The sequence below is a fragment of the Canis lupus genome, chromosome 4, assembly GCF_003254725.2.
Source record: "Canis lupus dingo isolate Sandy chromosome 4, ASM325472v2, whole genome shotgun sequence".
NCBI classification, from domain to species: Eukaryota; Metazoa; Chordata; class Mammalia; order Carnivora; family Canidae; genus Canis; species Canis lupus.
The window spans coordinates 11,248,348-11,267,452 of record NC_064246.1 but is presented as its reverse complement, the minus strand read 5'-3'; the positions used below and the strand labels follow the sequence as shown (position 1 = coordinate 11,267,452).

General features: G+C 35.7%; 1 protein-coding gene across 7 annotated transcripts in view; it reads right to left on the bottom strand.

The window, feature by feature from the left end:
* The window catches only part of BICC1 (BicC family RNA binding protein 1), a 271,306-nt gene that overhangs the window by 23,596 nt on the left and 228,605 nt on the right, over positions 1–19,105 (bottom strand). For 6 of the 7 annotated variants that reach the window (XM_049108772.1, XM_025435252.3, XM_025435253.3 and 3 more), the window contains 11 exons: positions 13,932–14,011; positions 12,052–12,210; positions 10,435–10,488; positions 9,807–10,001; positions 9,330–9,581; positions 6,337–6,468; positions 4,347–4,533; positions 2,342–2,503; positions 1,566–1,762; positions 1,296–1,428; positions 615–771 (listed from right to left, as the gene is read on the bottom strand). In XM_049108772.1, the coding sequence (XP_048964729.1) occupies positions 615–771; positions 1,296–1,428; positions 1,566–1,762; positions 2,342–2,503; positions 4,347–4,533; positions 6,337–6,468; positions 9,330–9,581; positions 9,807–10,001; positions 10,435–10,488; positions 12,052–12,210; positions 13,932–14,011 (1,708 nt within the window). Of the gene's footprint in view, positions 1–614; positions 772–1,295; positions 1,429–1,565; positions 1,763–2,341; positions 2,504–4,346; positions 4,534–6,336; positions 6,469–9,329; positions 9,582–9,806; positions 10,002–10,434; positions 10,489–12,051; positions 12,211–13,931; positions 14,012–16,233; positions 16,313–19,105 lie in introns of those variants that run through there. The other variant, XM_025435256.3, reaches the window with a different exon arrangement.

The window sequence follows — 19,105 nt, the reverse complement described above, 5'->3', positions numbered from 1 at the left end:
TTCACTCACTGTATCACCTTTTTTAAAAAAACTGTGAATAGACTGCTTATTTGAAAAAAATAAATAGAAGAAGAAAATAAAGTAAGGATAACACATTTGTAACTGTGCTACAGAAAGGGAGAGTTATAGTTAATACAATATATGTATTTATACTCACTGTGGTTTGTAATACATAAAATCATGAAGCTGTCAAGTATTTATTACCAAAGTTAGCAATTAACTACTTTGGAACAAGGAAGCCATAGTTTAAGTTAGAAAGTCGGGGCAAAACAAAGGAGAATTCGCAGTGGGAAAATTTCCCCAATAAAACTCAGAAACTAAATACTGCCCTGCTCAAGAGCATTTTCAGAGCAGCAGAGATGGTTTAGAGAATCCAGACATAAACTCAACCACTACAGAGAAGAGAGAGGACTGAAAATTACCAGATGCTCTTCCTTAATACAATTTTTAAAAGGAAAAAGAAAAGATAGTTATAATGAAAAATAAAAAACACTCTTGGAGAAGATCAAACTTACTTGAACCAAAGAATACCAACTACTGAGTTTAAAACAAATCCAGCCTGTTACACATTTTCTTTCAAAGGGTCAAGGACTTTTAAAGATTAAAATACATACTGTAAGTGTGAGTTTTTTGTGCCCTGCAACAGTTCTACTGTCTGCCTCTTGGCACAGGAAACTTTGGAGGGACCCATCATCTGTTTCAAGTCACCAGCATTCCCAGAATGGGAAGGGCTTCGAGGCATGCCTACTTCAACAAAAGCATCGTTACAACCTGCAGAAGGGACAAAGTGAAAATCCAAATGTCACCTTATCATCAACAAACCACCTGCGATGGAAACAGATCAGAACCAAATTCAAAAGAGACCCAGGCATAACAGCTTTCAGCTGCAAAGAAGACTTTAAATTCAGGCTGTCTCAAATTTCATTCAAGATGAAATCTAAGGAGAAGACCCTCACATTTTTAAAAGATTATTAGGGGTGACAGGGTTTTAAAAAAAGAAATATTTGGAAAAAATTATATGTATACATTTAATAAATTGATGCTTTCCTCTTGCACAATTACATCCACTTTAATTTAGGAAGTGCCAATGTAATGGGAAGTGATTCTTTCTGTGGAAGTGTTTTTAGTTTATCTTTCCCTGTGTTCTTTGGAATTTTATTCAAGATGTCTTTCTGCATACTTGAGGCAGGATGCATCCTAACTGGTTAGCAAAACCAACTTGAAATCACCACACAGACTTTACAACCCCCTTTATCCAAGTAACAGACCAGCATGAAGTTCAGAAGGAAAGTTACCTTCTGTGGGGTTTGATTTGGGAGATGCCTGCTCAGGTCCAGTTGTCTGTCTAGATGGATCACCATGATTCCCACTCAGCACTTTTTCTCCAAGTGATGAGGTGGGTATTGCACCATATTTTATATTTGGAGACTAAAATGATAATAGAAAATAACATACAGATATGGTCACAATTCTAAAATTCACTTCAGGTGAAAGTTTATACACATTATCAGTGGCTTATCTCTTACAAACAGCATAGATCACACTACTCTGGCAAATGACATTACCTGTGCATGTCCATTTAAAGAAGCAGAAATTTTTTTGCCTTCTGTCTGCATAGTGTTGATATGGACATCAACAGGAGTCAAGCCAGGAGGAGGAGATGGAGCTGTGTGCCCATAGGTGGGCACGCCAGACAACAAAATATTAGTTAATGTGGCTTGGGCAGTAGATGGAATCATAAGGTGTGGTATAGCAGAAAAACCTACAACGACATTTCATGGCAGATATTAGACAGGAAAAAACTCAGATTCAACAAATACTACTTTATTATTTTTAGTAAAAACAGAAAACTTCATTTTTGTTGCTACAAATTCAGTAGAGAATTCAATTTTGATACCTCTCGATAAATAGGTTTAACATTACTATAAAAACACAAAATAATGTTTAAATGGAACAAGAATATTTAATCTAAGCTCTTTACTGTACTGATGAGGAAACTAGCTAGATTTACTATGCCCATATGACTACCAAGCACATTTGTCCAACTGGAACTACATTTCTTCATTACCCGGTCAGTGAGTTTCAAGTGTCTTTGCCACTGCTTTCTGCTCATCATACTCTTTCTCTTGATCTGTTTGTCACGTCTGAAGATTATATTCTACTTTTAATGAAAAACACACTGCTTTGTCATGCTTCATTTTAATTTACACACTGGGAAATTTCTGTTTAGCTGCAGTATACTTTGAACCATTATTTTTCCCTAGGGGAAGAGAGCCACTAGTACATTTTATTTAAAAACTGATATCTAACATGTCTTTGATTGTACTTAAATGATACTCACCTGTGGCACTTGAAGTGTTAGCAAGTGGGGGTGCCCATAATGTGGGGCTGGGTGTGCCAGAACTCGGACTTTGCAAAGGACTGACTGAGCTATTAAGAGCATTCAAGAGTGAGTTTGGGCTTGTTGATGTGTTTAGAGATAAGGTGGTAGGCCCCAAAAGACCTGCAATAAATGAATGTCAAGTCAATATGCATAAATTCAAGACTTAAAAATACAGATGGCACCATACTGCCATTTGGAATGCACACTGATATAGTCTGATATTTTCCAAGTACAAAATGAGTGGCAGATTACCTTCCTTCAAATATTCACAGGAAATATTGCATGATACAACTCCAACACAGAAACCAAACTATCTACAAACAGATGCTGAAGAAAATGGAAGACAGGTGTATGCAAACCAGCGAGGTGGTCAGGGTCACTGAGCAATGCCAGCTGTTTTGTATCTATTGCAACTGGCCAGGATGAACACATTTCTGCTCAAGTGGAAACTCATTTTTATTTCTCTGCATAACTCACTTGTTTTCTGTTTCCAAACAAACTGTTTCCAAACCATGTACAATTAGCAGAGAGTAGGGGATTTTTTTTTTCCTACAGTAGAATGACTACATTAGGCCCATTTATGGAGAGGCCGAACTACCTGGAGCAGTTTTTGTTCATATGTTAAAACAAATGACTTCTCTTTGGTCCATCTCAATGAGAATGAAAACTTTTCTGAGAAACAATTTTTTTTGTTTGTTTTTTGCTTGTTTTAAGGATTTAATGTTTGACTTAAATAATGAAATTTCCCTTCAGGTATTTAAATATATTCTAAAGTAAAATATGAAATTATATATAACTTTCCAGAAATATTTAAAGTATTAAATATTACAAGATAGATACAGATATAAAAACATTTTAAAAATTGAGTAGCTGAATCTTTGCTCACTTTTTTTCTCTCAAGAAAGGAAGAACTTGGTTCCTGCTAAATTATCTCACTGGCACTTCCTAACTAACATGCATGTGTTGTGACTGTTCAGATCTCCGGTGGAAGAGACAATTTTGGAAGATTAGGGGCCAAGGGGAAAAGAGACTCTCTTTACTGTAATGATTTCTAGACATGGCTATCTGGAATCTTAATCACATTATAATCATATTATAATTTTTAAAAAAACAAGAAATAGCTGTTAGAAAAAAATTATAGAAGGCTGAGAGTATTTTTTGTCTCAGATCAATACTGAATGAGGCAAAATTATTTTCTAAATTTATTACATTCACTTTTTATATTAAGGCTACTGAAAAATGTGCAAAAAGTAGTGAATCTAGGATAATTACAATATCGCAATGAACTCTAGCCTGTAAATAGGAATCCATAGTGAGGTGGTACATATCACAACCATGAAATGCCTCACCTCACTTTCTCAAAGAACTAAAGCAATGAGGGGATGATGCTCTTTCATCTTCTATTCTTTGCCTTAAATATAAATACAGGTCCATTTGCTCCATTTGCTCCTCTTGGTAGCTGCAGGCTAGATTTCCTTTGGACCTGGACAACACAGTTCTGACCACTGGGAATGGGGGTTCAGCTCATTTTCACCTCCCCCTTCCCTAACCCTCATACAGATTTCCAATTACTTTTTGAAAAGCAAACTGGATAATCTTTACCTCTAGGGATGGATGGCAATATTGCAAATGCAAGAGAGAACAAGCACATAAATTATAGTCAGACTGCTCACTTCATTCTCATGGCATTCTTAATTTAGAAAGCAAACATAGCTACTGAAAATAAAACAGTCGGACCTTGATTATTTATGTCAAATAAAAAGAATCTGGGTAACAAAAGTCTATAGAGTCTAACAAACCTAAAATGGATTGATGTGAGCTTTGTTGCTTTTTCATCTAATCTGAGGGCCTGACAACGGAAAAAAACAGCCTTTAAAATGTAGTCTCAAATGGTAGAAAGAAAGCAAACCAGCTAAGCAATCCCCCCAGTGACTGAGAAGCACTATAATAATAAATTTTATACCTAGTCCAGTGAGTCCAAGGCCTGCTGAAGCTAAGATGTCCAGGCTGGGACATGCCAGGCCGGCAGGGCATGATGCTGGGGATGGGCTGGTTGCTATGGTAACCCCACTGCTTTCAAGTCCGAGGAGACATTTCCTTGCTTCATACATATTTAAGGCATTTCGCTCAACACTTTTCACAATCACAGACTATGAAAACACATAATGGAAAAGAAAAAGGTGACATGCAAGCAGTATACAATGAACTGGGGAGTGGGTGAGAAATGAATATGGTAATAAAGATTCCACTCAGGGAATATATTGAAGTGGTTTTAAAAATCAACTAAAAAGTTCTGTTTATTTCTTATATTTACTCCTGTGGTAAAATCATGAAAGGTTAGTTATAACTTACTGAGTGTGCCTTGTGTTCCAGGCACTGGGATAGAAGCTGTATATAAATCTAGATGCTTGTCGGAAACCTTCTGGATGGGCATTATTATTCATATTCAGTGAGGATAAAGGATCTACTCATGGTCACAGCCTAGCTGTGGAGGAGCAGCGAGAGGACTGGACCTCAGGCTGTCTGCCTCTATAGCCCATTCTCTTTGCATCCTCTTGCTTTTACATTAAAGCCTTCTCCCCTTTATCTAATCTTTACAAAACAACTCAAACTTGTCACTATATATAGACTACATAATAACAGTCACTTAGGTTTGACATTTATGGTCTGCTAGTTAACTAAAAGACCTTGAGGTACCACTATTCTTCACCGATGGCATATCAATGGCAAAGCTTATGGTAAAATAAATTTCTAAACAATATATTTTTTTCTCAATGGACTCATCTAGAAAATTGGACGCGTAAACTCAAGAAGGAGAGCCTCCAATGGGCAATAAAGAAAATTTGTGACTGAAAAAGCAGTTAAAGCAGTAGTCAGCATCGGGGCCAGCTAAGCAGAATTAAATGGCCATGGGATGCTAAAAGGCTCTAGAATTCTCACTTGCAATCTATCTTCCCCTGACCTGTTCTCATTTCTTACTGAAATCTGGGGGTTCCTCTTGTGCCTAACCCTCCATATATGCACTGTCTCGCCTGTCTTTATCTTCCAGTCTTGGTATCCACAGTGACGCCAGTCAACTCAAATTAGTTAAGCATGAAGCTTCAAGATACATAAAATTAATGTCCTGTTCTCTAACTTAAAACTCAGTGTATCACGTTTACTTAGAATCAAACCTATCTTTTCCCAAACAGTTGTGCTTTCCATTTTTTAATTTCTATAAAATAATAGGTATCATGGCATATGTATAATGGCATAATATAAATGATTTTTATATATGTAAATACATAAAAACACGGTGTTCAGTGTCCAACTTAAGAAAAACAATCATGCCCTCTTCAAAAGAAGATAGGATTCTAAGTGAACGTGATACACTGAGTTTCAACCCTATCTTATCCCATTAAATTTTGACTATACATGGAATTATTGAAATTTTGCCACATCTTAGAGAAGAGGTTCCAAGATAGCTGAACTGGGGACACTTCGTTATTTACTTTTGATTATCATTATTAGCTTATTATTTCATTAAAGAAAATGGACATCTATTATTTAAATCTCCAGGCCTAGCAGAGTCGCTCACAAAAAACATGTAAACTAAATATTTTTAAATCACATTGGATACATACACATACACACTTAACACAATGTGTAGCCTTATCAACTCTGATAACTTAATAAAGCTGAAAGTTACCAGGTTGCAAATTAATAAAAACACATATTCTCTTTCTCATACACTTGTAAAAAATAATCATAAAAATGGACTCCAAAACCAAGACATAAAGAAAATGATCAATAATGAATGTTTTTACAAACTTATGTATTAAATAACTAAGTATAATATATAATGACATATATAGAATACTTAATTCCATGTATATGCAAATACACACTTATATGAAAATAAATCTAGAACATAATATGATACGTGGTTCTCTGGGTCCAGATTGTGAACCAACCTTGCTTGGTTGTTTCGGCTTTGGTTTAATACTGATGAAGACATCGAGCTGTTCCATCAACTGAGCAATGAACTGTGGATCAACTTCAATTTCTTCCTTCATATCAAACATCAACACAAGGGGAAGACAGCCCTAAGAAGTGTCACAATAGAAAATATAGGAGGTAAAATATTACTCATTTAAACATCTAGTAATTTAACATGCCTACAAACAACACAAAATTCTATGGACTGGAAGAGTTAACCAAAGTAATAAAGCTAATCCCAAAGCTCGGAGAATTGGGGTGGAAATAATGCTGAGAACACAAACTACTTTTGAATGATAAATTACACATGTCTGAAATTGCCTATTGGATCTGAATTTTTTACCCACGTCCCACCTTGGAAAATTCCTCCATTCTCTGACTTCTGTTGGTGATGCCAGAAACTAGATCTTGAACCACATCAAGGGTACTGATCTTGTGCTTTTGCTCAAAGATTTACCACACAGGTTTTTACTGTGTTCTGAATGAAACCTAAACATGTATCAATCAGCACTTAAAGATCTCCCCATTTTGGCCCAGCTTTGCTTGTGCAATCATACGCCTGTATGTCCTCACATCTGCCCCTTCCTCAGGCTAGACCAGCCTCCTATTTGTCTTTTTTTTTTTTTAATTATTATTTATTCATTTGAGAGACAAGAGAGAAAGAGCACAAGCAGGAGGAGCAGCAGAGTGAGAGAGAGAAGCAGGTTGCCCACAGAGCAGGAAGCCCTATGTGGGGTTCCATCCCAGGACCCTGGGATCATGACCTGGGCCCCAGCCAGATGCTTAACTGACTGAGCCACCCAGGCACCCCTGACTATTTTTCAAACAGATACTGTAGTTTGCTCTCTACAAAAGGCTTCTTCACCAGCTCAAGTCCTACCTCTCCAGCCTTACCTCTTTCCTGGAGTAAACCGCTACACTGTTTCTTCTCTTAGCTTTCTCACTTTTTAGCTTTGCAGCAGTCAGCACTTGGGTTTTTTCTCTGATGCTTTCTTCCTGGCCCCAAATCTACTAAGTATAGGAATCCCATATCTGTACTGATTCTCAGGATACTCAGTACTAGCCCACTGATTGCTGGGTTCTGTACGTAAGTATCAGAAGTAACAGTCAAATACACTGGGATTAAAATGAAATCACTGTGTTCTATGTTCCTTGTGAATAAAGGTAATTTTTGCATTTAAAATGTAGGTTAAAGCCTTTTCTTTTTAAAGACATTATTTATTTATTTGACAGACATAGTGCACAAACAGGGAAAGCAGGAGAGGGAGAAATAGGTTCTCCACTGAGCACAGAGGCTGATGCATGGCTTGATCCCTGGACCCTGAAATCATGACCTGAGCAGAAGGTAGATGCTTAGCTGACTGAGCCACCCAGGAGCCCCACCTTTTATTTCTTTTAAAGATTTATTTATTTGAAAGAGAGAGAGAGAGAGAGAACGCACACATGCATGAGGGAGGGGAGAGGGGCAGAGAAAGAGAAACTCAAACAGTCTGTGCTAAGTGTGGAGCTGACATAGGGCTTGATTTCATGACCCAGGATCCTGACCTGAGTTGAAATCAAGAGTCAGACATTAAACTGTCTGAGCCACCCAGACACCCCTACGTTAAAGCCTTTTAATTTATTCCTCTCTTCCTCACTTCTTTCAATATTGTGCAATAATGTCTCATTGCACAATTATATTTTTGATAGTTATGATCAAAGTATGAATATGAATTCCTAACTGTACCGAACATCTGAAAAAGTTCACTTAAAATAATACCTAAAGAAAAAAGAAAAAAGAAAGTTATGAAGAGTAATCATAATAACCTTTGGAAACAAATATGCTACCCAACTAGGTGTATATTAAAAGTATCCTTATAAACTAAGCTTGGCTAAAAAAAATAATTCACAACAAAATAATTATATATTATAATCCTTAATGATAAATTTTTGTCAGAAGAATGGAATCAACAATAAAAATTTGGGTTTTCTGGGGCACCTGGGTGGCTCAGTTGGTTAAGGATGTGACTCTTGATCTTGGGTCAGGTCATGATCTCAGGGTTTTGGGATCCACCCCGTGTTGGACTCTGTGCTGAGCATGGAGCCTGTTTATCATTGTCTTTCTCCCATTCCCTCCGTTCCACCCCTCCCTGCTTGTGCTCCTCTCTATCCTAAAAAACAAAAACTAGATTTTCTGAAACTTTCTCAAAAACAAATTCTGAAAAAAAAAAAAATAAATAAATAAATAAATAAAAACAAAAAAAAACAAATTCTGTGAGTTACTAATAGCAAAGATCACATCTGAGGCTTACTATTTCAAATGTCATTAAAGGTCAAGTTCTTGAAGAGAAGACTACAGTGTTTTTTTTTTTTAAATAAGAATATTTGTAAGTTCACATTATGTCAATCCATTTTGTTACTATGTATCAAACTACACACTGTTTTTAAATGAATATAGGAAGGACAGAAATACTGCAAATTTTAAATCAGGAGCAGTGTTGAATTACATAACTGCTATTTTCTTCAGTGTATTACGACTCAAATTCATAGCTTAAATCCCATTTATTTAAATTGTATCAGAAATCTGTGAAATGTTCACGTTTCATGCTACTGAAATTTATATTTTTAAGGATAAAAAAAGTATTTTTACTTTTCTGTTTAAACAGAAGACTTTGTCAAATGCAAACCAATACTGCATGTCAGATGAAAATAATCAATTACTTCATTGCATCCTCTTCTGTGTTTAGTTTAAGTAAAAAAAAAATACTGCAAAGAAATTACTCACCTATGTAATAAAATTAAGCTTGTGAGGTACTACACACCTTACTCTTACTTTATTTCCTTTTACTATGAAACTTTTTTATTTAACAAAGCTTCCAAAGTATTTTCATAAATACCACAGTAGTAAGGTATGTGCAGCCAGGTATACTGTACCCAAAGAAGTAAATAAAATAAAATGAAACCATAACACTGATTTCAGTAAACCTACCATGAGATATTGCCTTGCAAGACAGACAGACTCAATGGTGCCCTGGAGGTAGACGGTGGATTTCTTTTGTGGATTACTGGGGTCAGGAAAGTGGATCTGAGCACCTGTTCTTTGCATGATATGTTTGATGTTGCTTCCATTTCGACCCATCATAAAGAGATGATGCTGAGCTGCAATATCTAGTTGCGTGCTCACAGGAATAGCTGATGCCAAGCTCCCAGCGAGATGTTCCAACAGTGTGGCAGTTCCTTCCTATGAAGAAAGGGTGGGAAAGGAATAATCCTATTAAATAACTGTCCACATACAAGGAAAGACTCCACTGTACTTCTAATAGCTATGAGGAAATTCAACACATTCTATAAACCAAGACAATACATGGGAAAATTCTGAAAAATTAGTTCAAAATCCTTTAAAAATAAAACTTGCATAATCTTGCATTGTACACTTACAATGTTCATAATTATCTCAATTGCTTACCTTCACAGCACTGGTGTTATTCTGAGACCCTCGTACTATTACAGTAGCACCATACATTCGGGAACGCTGTTTAAATGACACTGAAATGTTGTACGTTTGTGATATGTGCTGAATTGAGGGGGAATTAGGATCAGGAACTGGTTGAAGAATCCCAGCGATTGGTAGCTCAAACATCAGCACCAAAGGAAGCAGCTCCTAAATGAAAGTATGAGAACCCAAAGCAGACAGCTGAATCATTGCACAGAGATGTGCAGAGCTCATTCTTTTCTGAGGATGGAATTCTAAAACATATATTGCTTTTATTACAGACATAAGCTTGGGTAGCCTTTATAAAGTTTCTCAAATGAAAGGAGCCTTTTGTGAAATCTGAGAGTTTTGTAACTTAAACTGTCTGTGGCATTCTTCTTTGGGCCTCTTTTTCATCATTTCAAAATCATCAGAGAAATGGAGTCAGGTACAATCTGGAATATCTCTAAGAAACACTTTTAATAGACTAAAACAACTTCTGTCACTATTTCCTAACTACTGAACATATGACTTGATTATAAATTGATACGTTAAGATATTTTTATTGCTTTATGATGCAAACATTACTGACATTGATTTACAGTATTAAAGTAATACTTACCCGAATTCTAACTCGGGCAGATTCTACTCCTGCTGGTTGTCCTGCTATAGATACCTGCAAAAATAAGAAAATACAGAGTTAGATTTTAATTGAGCCCACATCTGCTTTTCCAGTTATCTACACCCTTGCCACTCAAAATGTCATCCCAGAAAAAAACAGCATTGCCATTATCTGGGAGCTTATTAAAATGAAGAATTTCAGGCACCAACCCAATCCTACTTAATCACAATTTGCATTTTAATGAGTTCCTCAGCTGATTTGTGTCAACTAATTTACATCAACCGCTGGACTGACCTAAAATTTCTCAGTTCCCATAATGCCATCCTGCCCACTTTTTAATTTCTCTTGTTCACTGCATTTTCTACCTGTTGTTTAAACTCTGCATACTGTGTATTAAGTCTGTACTGTACATCAATATACAATGATACTGCTGCAGTAAGTACTCAAAATTATTGAACTACTGCATACATTACCTGCAGCTCTCTCCTGGGATACCCTGAACTTTCCCATAATCTTTCAACTAAAAAATTAATACTGGCATGAGGGTAAGGGTATGGGGCTCCAGGACACTGTTCCTGATGACCATATCCCATGCTATACCAATTGTCAAATATTTTGAATACTGTCCTTGCTTTCTATCTTCCTAATGTGTCACTGTCACCATTAGTCCCCATTCAGAAAAGATTGTTATCTTATTCATCTTTGTAGCTGACAGTTTCTACTACTGTGATTAGATTACAGAGAAAAACCCAAGTAACACAAATAATATAATCTTCAAATACTGAAAGTGCTTTGTATGGACAAGTGAGTTTCATTTGTTTTCAAACACAAGAACTAGAAAATATGCATAAACTAAAGAGAGACAAAATTCAGTCAACATGAGGAAGATGGGCACTCATGCACTGCCTCTTAGAAGGTGATGTGATTTACCCTGGAGAACCACGTGTGTGATGTTACAGACAGAATCCCCACAGTGGACAGTGCTTGGACCAACATAATGCTCTCTGGGCCTTGCCTAAAGGACTTCATTTTATGTTGCCATCACATTTATGTTCCTCCTCTCTCTTCTACAACTACTTAGAGATTAAAAGTTAAGGCCTACCTGTAGGCATCTCTTTAAAAAAGTAGAGCATCTCGGTCTCCATGAAAAGGCTCATACATTCTTTATTTTTGAGTATAGTTGACACATAATGTTACATTAGTTTTAAGTGTACAACCTTAGTGATTTGGCAAATTGAGAAGTTATGCTATGCTCACCATAGCTGTTACAATACCACTAACTATATTCCCTATGCTGGGCCTTTTATCTCCAGTGACTTATTCATTCCACAACTGGAAGCCTGTAGCTCCCCGTCCCCTTCACCCGCTGCTGCCCATCTCCCAAGCACCCTCTCCTTTGGGAACCATCAGTTTGTTTTCTGCATTTGTGGGTCTGCTTCTGCTTTTTGTTTATTCCTTTGTTTCATTTATTTATTTATTTTAGATTCTACATATTAGTAAGATCATATGGTATCTCCATGATTATTTTTTTGCTTTCATCTCCCCCCAAAAAATAAGCATATGAAAAATTATAACTTTACTTTTTTTCGTAACAGTTCATGTGAAAAGACAAAGCACCTGGTTGCTTTTTTCTGCTTGGTTATTCCTGTTGGAATCTGGAAAGTGGATGTGACATCCTGTTTCTTCCATCACTTTTTTAATATTGTTGCCACCTTTGCCAATTACATGGGAATGTTCTGTATGTGAAACATCCATCTTCAAGGTGACTCGATTGCTCTATATGGAAATAATGTATTAATTCTTGATGCATGAAAAAGGAAGAAAAAACTCCTTAGAACTCTTCTCCAAGGGAACAATACTGACAATAAGACTCGGTGGGAAATCTTACAATTTTTTTGGTAAGATCATCTTAATCTATAAATGCATACTTTCTATTTCTCTTCGGCGATAAAAAAGAAATTCTCATTTTAAGATAAATTTGTCAGAAGAAATTAAAAGATACACTCTTTACCAAGATAGCTTTTTGGAAAGCAGCATTTAAATAAAGTCAGGTATAATTACAAATAAATTACTCATTTTTAACAGACATTATTCATAAAACATTTAATTCAAATAACTAAAATCAGATGAAAATAATTACAAGACTGAATATATGTAGGTTAGTAGGACTGTTGAACTGTGACAGAAACAGTAAAAATAAAACCCAAAATTGAATTAAAAAGTCTTTGGGAAAAAAAAGTATTTGTAAGCACTATTTTCACAACTTGCCTATTACTGTAGGTCAAACTTTACACAGCAGACCTGTTATTTTCAGTGGCAGGAAGAGAGCTCCAGCAGTAACATGGCTTACATAAATCAATACAAAGCATACGATTAGTTATAATAAAGCAAATGTAAAATTCTAAGACATAATGAATAATTGTGGTCCTATTAGAATCTGTGTATTTAATTTTGGGAAATTCAGTACTGTAAAATTATAAAGATATGAAACCTTTCCTCATTTATAAAAAATTCTTCAGTCCTCAGAAGGTGAAATTAAAAAGTCAAAATAAAACAAGATGTTAAAGATATTGATGGTTTTTACATAGTCTTATTTCTTAAAATTTAAACATATCCATTAAATACTGTGATTTTTAAACTTAGTTCTTTAGTTGAACATTTAAAACACAGGAAAAATATATTCTTTTTTTGGGAAAAGATTCTAGAATATTTAATAATTGTAAGGTGAATAATTCTTAGGGAAAAAAAAAAAACAAGAGAAAAACAGGAAGAGATCAGAAAACATTTCAGTGAAATACCAGGTGGCAAAATACAGTGGTTAAGAACCAGACAGCCTGGATTTAAATCCCACCTCTCCATTTATTATTGGATTTTGGGCAAATTCCCTAATATCTCTGTGCTGAGTTGGTTATGAGAATTTAACAAATATTTGTAAGATGCTTAGCAAAGTGCCTGCCATATAGTGATTTAGAAATGTTTAATAGAATAAATTCTCACAAATGAGTATATATCTTTACACATCTAAATTTCCCTATTATCTCTCTAACCTAACCTGCAGAGAGAGAAAGAACTTAGAAGATAAAGTATCAAGTTTCATGCCATCACACACAACTATACAGAAGATCATTCTGGCATCATAAAGGCAAATATACTAATTCTTCCTAACTTCATTAATTGCCCTATACTACTCAGGGTCAATGTCTATATCTGAAGATAGCATACATACGTACATATGTGGGTAAATACACACACACACACACACACACACACACACACACACTTGAGTATGTATATATAATATTACTCAATTACCCAGCTTGAGAGCTCATTTAAATTTTAAACAGAACTTTACATCCATTGTAGAATCACACATATTTTAAAACCCACCATTACTTTCTTGTGGTTTTTCTTCTCCAAATGGTTCTTTTCATAACAGCATGAAGTAGCCCTTGCAGAGACAATGTTCTGACATCTGAATGTCCTTAACATTCACTTACTTTTGTGTCTAAGACAGACATGATCATTTCCTTGGCCTCCTTAACATCTTCTTTCTTTCCAGAAACCTTAATATGGGGATCTAGAAGAAAATAAAAACAAAGGGCTTATATGAAACCCCCAAACTCTTTGTTTTAAAATTGATATTACAATATAAGAAAAGAGATTCCATAAGAAATTCAGTATTTGATTCATTCTAGGTATGCTAACATTGTAATTAAAACAGGAACATGGAAATCCCCAAGTTGTACATTTTTCTGAATAGCTTTTTTCTTCTGAAAGCTAGCTAAACCATTTAACTGCAAAATAAGTTTATCAAATGTAATTATTTTTTAAACAAGTGAAGAATCTATAAATTCATTTTATTACTTACTACATTCTTGCTACATTCCAAGTCCTGATCTACAGCTTTCAATGCATTAACTCATTTAATCTACCCCACAGCTTTGCAAGGTTGTTTCCAAAGGAAATTAAGGCATAGAGCAGTGTAATAACTTGCCCTAGAAAACCACTCAGAGGCTCATTCATTATAATACAATGTCTTCCACCTCTGGATCCACACTTTTAAAAACATGTGATAACCTAACTCAGAAGGTATCTTTATACATCAAGGTTAACAGAGTAAAATATTATCTTCATTCAGGAATATTTAATATTTATCCAGAATTATTGTTAAATGGCTAATATATGCTACATGTATTAATGATTACTGCCATGGAATGTGATAAAGGAAAACATTAATTCATTTAGCAAGTATTTTCTGAACTTCTACTATATACCAGTCACTATTCTAGGGGTTGGATGATATATCAGTGAAGAAAAAGACCCTTATCCACATGGAGCTTACAATTTTGTACAGGGAAACAAAAATGAATCAGATAAACAAATTACCTAGTGTATTAGAACACAACTTATGAAAAGGAGAACAGATAGAAGGAGGAGTACCAGCTGTGGGATGAAGGTCTGGGCATTAGGCCTCATTGGGAAAACGAGGTCTGAGTAAAAGCTTAAAGGAGCTGAAGCAGTTCCCCAGGCTGGAATCTTTACAGCCAAACTTGGGGTAAGGATGTCGTTTCAGTTCTTTCTTTTGTCAGGTTTCCAAGTCTCCCCAACAAAAGAGTGTTCTATTACCCCACAGGTCAGCCTGAGAGACCAAGACCATTTGGGGGAAGCCAGATGTTCCATAACACTAGCTTAAGTGATAAAGTGGAAAAACAGAGAGAAAAAAAAAAAAAAAAAAAAAGAGAGCATTGTCATCACCATCACTGGTGATGTCAACCTTACTGCCTGCCTACAACACACCATCTTTTCTGCGGAGTCCTTCTTATCCTGAACTACACTTCAGATCAGCAATGGGGTCAGGAACTGTCTGAACACTTTTCACAATTAACAAGCAGGTCCAACTCAGTCCTTCCAAACCATCAACTCTCTAAGATAAGAAAAGAGAATCACCTGGTGGGAATTTTATCAAACTACACATATTTCCCTGATATTGTCACTTACCTATCCCCATCCAACAGTCCATTTGAAAACCCATGCCATGATGAGCATATTATACTCATAAGGTAAAAATAGGCAATTGAAGAGACAGAGGAAGGGAGAGAGGAGGGAGGAAACACTGTCCTAAAGCTCCTGGCTCTTAAGATCAAGGTAGAACAATCAGAGTCAACAACAGAGCACCAGCAGCCTTCAGAGCTCAGGAATGCCTCTAGCCTCCTGGGGAGACATCCCAGCAGCTGTGCTTAATTTGAGTCAGTGCTGTCACCTCCAATCCCCCCGCCCCCATTCTGTCCCGAGATGGTCTCCTGGGAACTGCCCTTGGTCTTAGACTCTTCTCCTTACCCTGTTCTTTAATCCTTCCTCTTATGTTTGTCAAGTCACAGGGGCACTGCGAAGATGAAAGATCTTAAGATTGCTTTAAACCTTCTAAAATGTTTAAGCGTCAGGTATCATAGAGTAAGGGGCCTAAAAGCAGGGCAAAACAGATGTCAAACAACTTCAAGTCAGTATGGCATCATGTTACCACTGCTTGCTCCTTATTGCATCCTAACAGGAACCACTTTTTCTCTTTAAGATTCTCACCAACCTTAATGCACTTATGTAAACACAGTATTTTCTTCAATAATTATTACATCCAGTATAACTCCTCTAGGCAATATTTACATTAAGTCTGTCTACATTCATAATTTTGATCCCAGCTGTCTTCAACTTTGGTTTCAATTACTGTACGCTGGCTTGAACATTAATCTCCACTGAAAATGCTTACTCCTAGGGGATTAGAACCTAGCACTTCTCAAAACATACCTGATTGTACTCAACTGTAGCACTTGCTAGAATATATATTCCTGGGTCTCCAGGATCCAGTAATTGGCATTTTGTTTGTTTCCCAAGTCATTCTTCGATCAAGTATAGGACACAGCAAGTGAAACCACATAAAAAATAGAATTGTAGTGTTTTATGTATCAGTCAAGTACATATAACATAAAATGGTTCTACAGGGAAAAATATATTTTCATACAAAATAAATTAACAGTTAAGTATTGAGTGGTATGCTAATCTGAAAACCTGTTACTTGCATAGGTTGGATAATCACATTAAAATTCCTATGCATCTGTAAAGGGACAAGAAAGCATCAGATTCAATTTATGAAAGAATTTGATTTTCCACCATCTCTGTATCAACTGAATAAAATAAAAAGCAAAAGCCTCAATGGAAAATATATTTTATTTCAAAGTGAAAGAGCACCATCTAGTGACCCAAAAGTATAAATTATCAATGGACGTAGAGATACACAACACAATCACCAACATATAACTCCAGGACCCAAATCAGCACTTGTTTGGAAAATGATTCTTTACATAATCAAGTCTCATAAGTATAGAGAAAAATAATCATGATAAAATTCTGGTTTAGATTGTTAATGTGGCCAATACTAGTATATTCTTCATTTCCTCTATTGCCCTGCTTGAAAGATATCTATGGGATATGAATTCTTACTCCATCCAGGCTGAACTTAATATGCTTATTTCCAATCCTGAAATCCAGTTCTCTACATTCAATTAATGCTCAATGTCACAGCTTAAATGTGTCCTGCAAGGGACTGGGGTTTTATTCAGACCCATTCTGGAAATACTAGATGATGAAAAAAGCCAAAGTACTAGCTTTATTAATGAACATAAAAGAAAAGGGACAGCTATGAAGACTCTTGGAAGATGGCAGAGTCATAGGCAATAAGTGTACTGTGTCTCCCACTGCCTCAAAATAATTGATTTGGTCATGAAAGCTCTGAGATATTTGCTTTAAAAATAATACCACTGCTTTATAATCAATCTTCAAGCTCTCTAAATACAAGGATTTTCTTAATTGGTTTTTTTAACTTGCATGGTGCCAAACAAGTAGTAGATACTCATTAAGCGGTAGGTGAATGAACAGAAGGTGCCCTTATTTTTGGAAATGGCTATACAGAGGGAGGAGATGGAAATCCATGGGAAGAGCCTAAACTTCATATCTAAGGCGACTGATTATATGTCCTATACTTCCCACAACAGTTTTGACCTTAAATATTTTTATCTCAGTACCACTTTAAAAATACAAAGAACTCTCAGATGTCCATCCAGACTTTTGGTTTTTAGACTCATGCCCCATCAATCTGTTCACATCTCTGTAGTGTAATCCTATGGAAGAAAGGAAGACAGAAAGTGATCCAACCTTTAATAAGTTATATGAAGCGATATGGATACAGGTAAGAAATGGGCATTTTATATGTATATACTGCAAAAGAGCTAAACTTTTGAGCAAAAAAAGGTTTTTATGATTTCCATATGGAAATTAATACAGAGTTGATAAGGCAACACTTGTTTTTATAAGAACACATGCTAAAAAACATATTTTCAGTAAAGATATATATTTAAAAGAGTTGGGATGTTTATGTGAGCTTAAGTGAAGTTTAGCTATGGTTTTAAAAGATTATCTCTTGGTACTCTGCTTGTACCCTCTGGTTTCCCATCCTTGGAAATATATTCCCATTCCTGGAAACATGAGTAAAAATTTTTATTGCCTTTTCCTTTTCTCCTCAAACTTAAACCTCCTTTCCATTTCACTCCTATACCAGAGCAAAATCTATACAAAAGACTTATGTCAGCCATTTCACTGTATTTATTATGCTACAGAAAGTAATGTGTTATTGACATATGATGAATTTAAGCCATCACTATTTCACCAATGATCTGTTTATAGCTCCTTTCCTGTCTCCATGACTGAATGCTGTTGCAAAAAGATTCAACACCAAAAATTCAAAGCAATGCTTTCATTCTCAGCATGTTCTCTTGGAGAGAAAAAACAACAGAAAATCGCTTATTTAACTAACCTGACTGCTTCCACCCACAACACTCAAAATAAAAGGCATCATATTAAAATTGCACTTTTATTTATGGGGAAAATTTCCATATCATGGCCTGAAATCAAGATGGCTTTGGTACACTTTATGAATTTATATCAAACTGTCAAAATGGCCTCAAATCCATAAGAAGAGGGCAGTGGACCGAATTTACTTTCTTTTGGCTTGGAGCTTTCTTTTATTTCAAATTCTTCCTTAAAAGTTTTAGCCTTCAAAACTGTCTAAGAAGAAGGACATTGGCTGGGGCTGTAGCTGGGTCTATCTAATACTGTTAGAAGTAGTCAGGGTTGACAGGCAGAGAGATATCTCTAACTTCTCTGAAATTCCCTACAACCACTGGGAATATATCCACAGCTAACAAGTAGTTTCAAAGTACTTTTTGGCAATTTTTTTTTTTTTTAATAAGGAAGACTGTGATTGAAAGGTAAGGATTTTATCAAATAGGCAATATAAACCAAGACTCAGAAAAAGCCCTGGACATCTCACTGGGGCTTGGATCACACAGGGAAATGCTATGAAAAGGCAGCAGATACCACACAAAATGTATTACAAGTTTTAATGACTGACTCTGTAGTAGATTCCTTTCACATCATGGGGAAAATACGTAGATTCCACAATTATGATAAATTCTGAATCATAAATAAATCATAAACAAGATCTGTGACCTTGGAAAAGTCACTGAATCTTTGGAGTAGAGTTTCTTCAATGAGGGAGTTTGGTCAGAACATTATTATACTTTCAAATAAACTAAATATCTTTGGTGTGAAGCAGTACTACAAC